The sequence below is a fragment of the Anneissia japonica genome, unplaced genomic scaffold, assembly GCF_011630105.1.
Source record: "Anneissia japonica isolate Jap-2015-1 unplaced genomic scaffold, ASM1163010v1 scaffold287893_len360957_cov134, whole genome shotgun sequence".
Classification (NCBI taxonomy): domain Eukaryota; kingdom Metazoa; phylum Echinodermata; class Crinoidea; order Comatulida; family Comatulidae; genus Anneissia; species Anneissia japonica.
Genome location: NW_022717951.1, coordinates 165,516 through 168,173, shown reverse-complemented (window position 1 = coordinate 168,173; position 2,658 = coordinate 165,516). Strand labels below are relative to the sequence as shown.

Here is a 2,658-nt window from a genome sequence, read left to right as displayed (position 1 = left end):
AATCACTGGCGTACGGTAATCCAGCAACAGACCCCCTGTCTCTTATACACATCTAGATGTGTATAAGAGACAGAGCGTCCACTAATAGAAAAATTAATGGACGCTGAGGAATAGGCAAATAACATTGTGAGTTACAGTGATGACGTCACGATTGACATTTGTTATTCGCCCAGTTACGCCACGAATTAAAGTACGCCCGGCGTTAGATACGACTGGAATATCTCTCAGGTCTGAACTTAGCCATAGACAAACATTTTGAAAACATTTTTAATTCAAGTGATAAAAATTGATGTATGTATTTATTAATTACTTTAATTAGGTATCGAAGTTCCTACCTCACTGATTATGATAGGAATGTTATAAAATATCTATGGGACGCCGAAGACTACGACTACTTCTCTGAAGAGTATGCAAATGGAATTTCGAGTATTCAGTTTGATGATGTTTTTACCAATGAACACTTTAGCACGTCTGAATTTACCAACAGAACTGGATTTCAGCTCAATGACGACACGATTCTAAGTTGCAAATGGAAAGAGAAGTCTGGTTGTGGAGGTCAGGTTAGTGCTATGCAGTGGCGTACCTAAGGGGTGGGGTTGTTTCCCCTATAGATCATCCCTCCAGTAGCCCCCCCCCCCCCACCACCCCGCTCAGTATACTTTTTAAAGACCTTTGGCGTTTTTACTGTATCCTGAATATTTGCAATAAATTACTTATATTATATACATATTCGTTATCATAGTTCATTCTATGCTTCCGTCATGTACAATATATATTTTCTTTTAGATTATCAAAATTACTAATATTATACCTTAAGCCGCACCAAATTTGTTGAAAATAATTTGGTGATTGAATTTTTTCTCCCTTTCTCCATTTTATGGCGGAATCACCACATTTATTCATCACAATCATATCATCATATTTCATTATGTTAAATATACATGAGTAAATTTTTTTTTATTCGTTAATACCCACACTCAGTCAGATTTTTTTTCTACTTTACATTTAAAACCTTTCTTTTATATTATACAAAATTTAAAAAAATTATGCAAAACAATTAGAGTAGGCCTAATGTATGATAATTTTCAACATCCTATTTGAATGCAAAATTTGTCAGGGCTGAAAACAAGTTGCAACTTTGCACCATTTGCGGATGAGATGTTTAAAGCCGGGAAGTGGCGGCACCAGCGGGGTGGCAGGGGGGCTTAAGCCCCCCCCCACCGGACAGGTCAAGCCCCCTTGCCCTACGGTCGTCCATGACACGCGCTAAGGATCTTTTGTTATTAAATTATAATCTGTTCGGACTGCCACCGACAATCAGCAGACGGTGTCACGTCGTCTAGCACTTAGTGAGCGAAGTTGAATTCGTCGTACGACGGCTGTACGACCGTCGAACGACGAAGTGAGTGTCCGGCTTAAGCCGTTGGCCCCGTGTGGAATATGGCCCATGTGCTCGTTAAAGAATATAAAACTTCAATCGTGACGTCATCACTGCAACTCCCAATGTTATTTGCCTATCACCCACAGTCCAATAATTTGTCCAATAGTGGACGCTTGGCTTGATTATTTTTAGATTGGTGTTAAAAAAAAACACAAAATTTTCCGTCACCGCGAAGATATCGCACCCCGCGATGAAAATTGAATTGTAATTAAAAACTACTTTTGTAAAACAAGGTTAATTAGAACCCGAAGAAGTTTAGTTTTTAAAATTTAATATTAAGTATGAAAAATTAATTGGAATATTCTACTTATATAAAGACTCTAAAGGAATTTTAAAGGAAGGAGATTAGATGTAGGCCAACGGCCAGACCGGAGGCCGCCGAGGCCTCCACCTACTAGTGCTAGACCTAGGACGTATCCTAGCGTAGGCTAGGCTTAGTTATGAAATAGTCCCACGATTTTTACCTGTCTGCACTGACCAAAAATTAAGTGACTGTATTCTCTCTCGAATGCTTTAAGAAATGTTTATTTCTTTGACGAATGTCTATCGAAACAGCATTACAAACAAGTAAACACAATACAATTTCCTTCGGGCCTTGCAGGCCCTCGGGACATTTTTTCCAGTATTAAATCTAACCTTCGTATAATAATTTTCCTATAGTGTAGTATGCGGAGCTCTACTATTGCTTAATAGGGCATTGTCTTCCCATGTACTGCCCAATCTCCACCAGAAGGACCCCACATGAAAGTAAAAGTTTTTATTTTTAAAGAGTTATGTGTGTTTCACGCCAAAAATACTCTTCCGCCTCTTGGTTCAATCCAATCCCTGTTTTATTCGTGTTTCAGTTTGTGATGAAAGCAGGGGTCACGCTAGAGTCCCGCGCCATCGAGAATAACCACAATTCATCGGGGAGGAACAAATCATATATATTTTTTACATAATTATTAGCAGACTCTAAAATTAGTTAAATAAAATTTAAAACTTCGAAATTGTTATAGTTTGCAGGGCCTTTTCCTTCTGACGACTTTTTGGGCGACGTCCGACCACGCCCACGTCGCTCTCATCGTGGATAAAAGACCAGCAGTCTATTGAAAGGACTCATCTACAAATAAGTAATCAGACTTCAGTGGGTCACCTTTAGTGTGTAACACCAAAATATCTATCACCGAGAAACGGAAAACAGGAATTGAACCAAGCACCAAGGTTCAAAAAGGTTA

General features: G+C 38.9%; 1 protein-coding gene across 1 annotated transcript in view; it reads left to right on the top strand.

Annotated features, from left to right (window-relative positions):
* The window catches only part of LOC117110388 (acid-sensing ion channel 5-like), a 5,506-nt gene extending 4,919 nt beyond the window's left edge, over positions 1 to 587 (top strand). The window contains exon 3 of the mRNA XM_033253084.1: positions 320 to 587. Within this exon, the coding sequence (XP_033108975.1) occupies positions 320 to 587 (268 nt within the window). The remainder of the gene's footprint in view (positions 1 to 319) is intronic.
* The last annotated feature ends 2,071 nt before the right edge of the window (positions 588 to 2,658 follow it).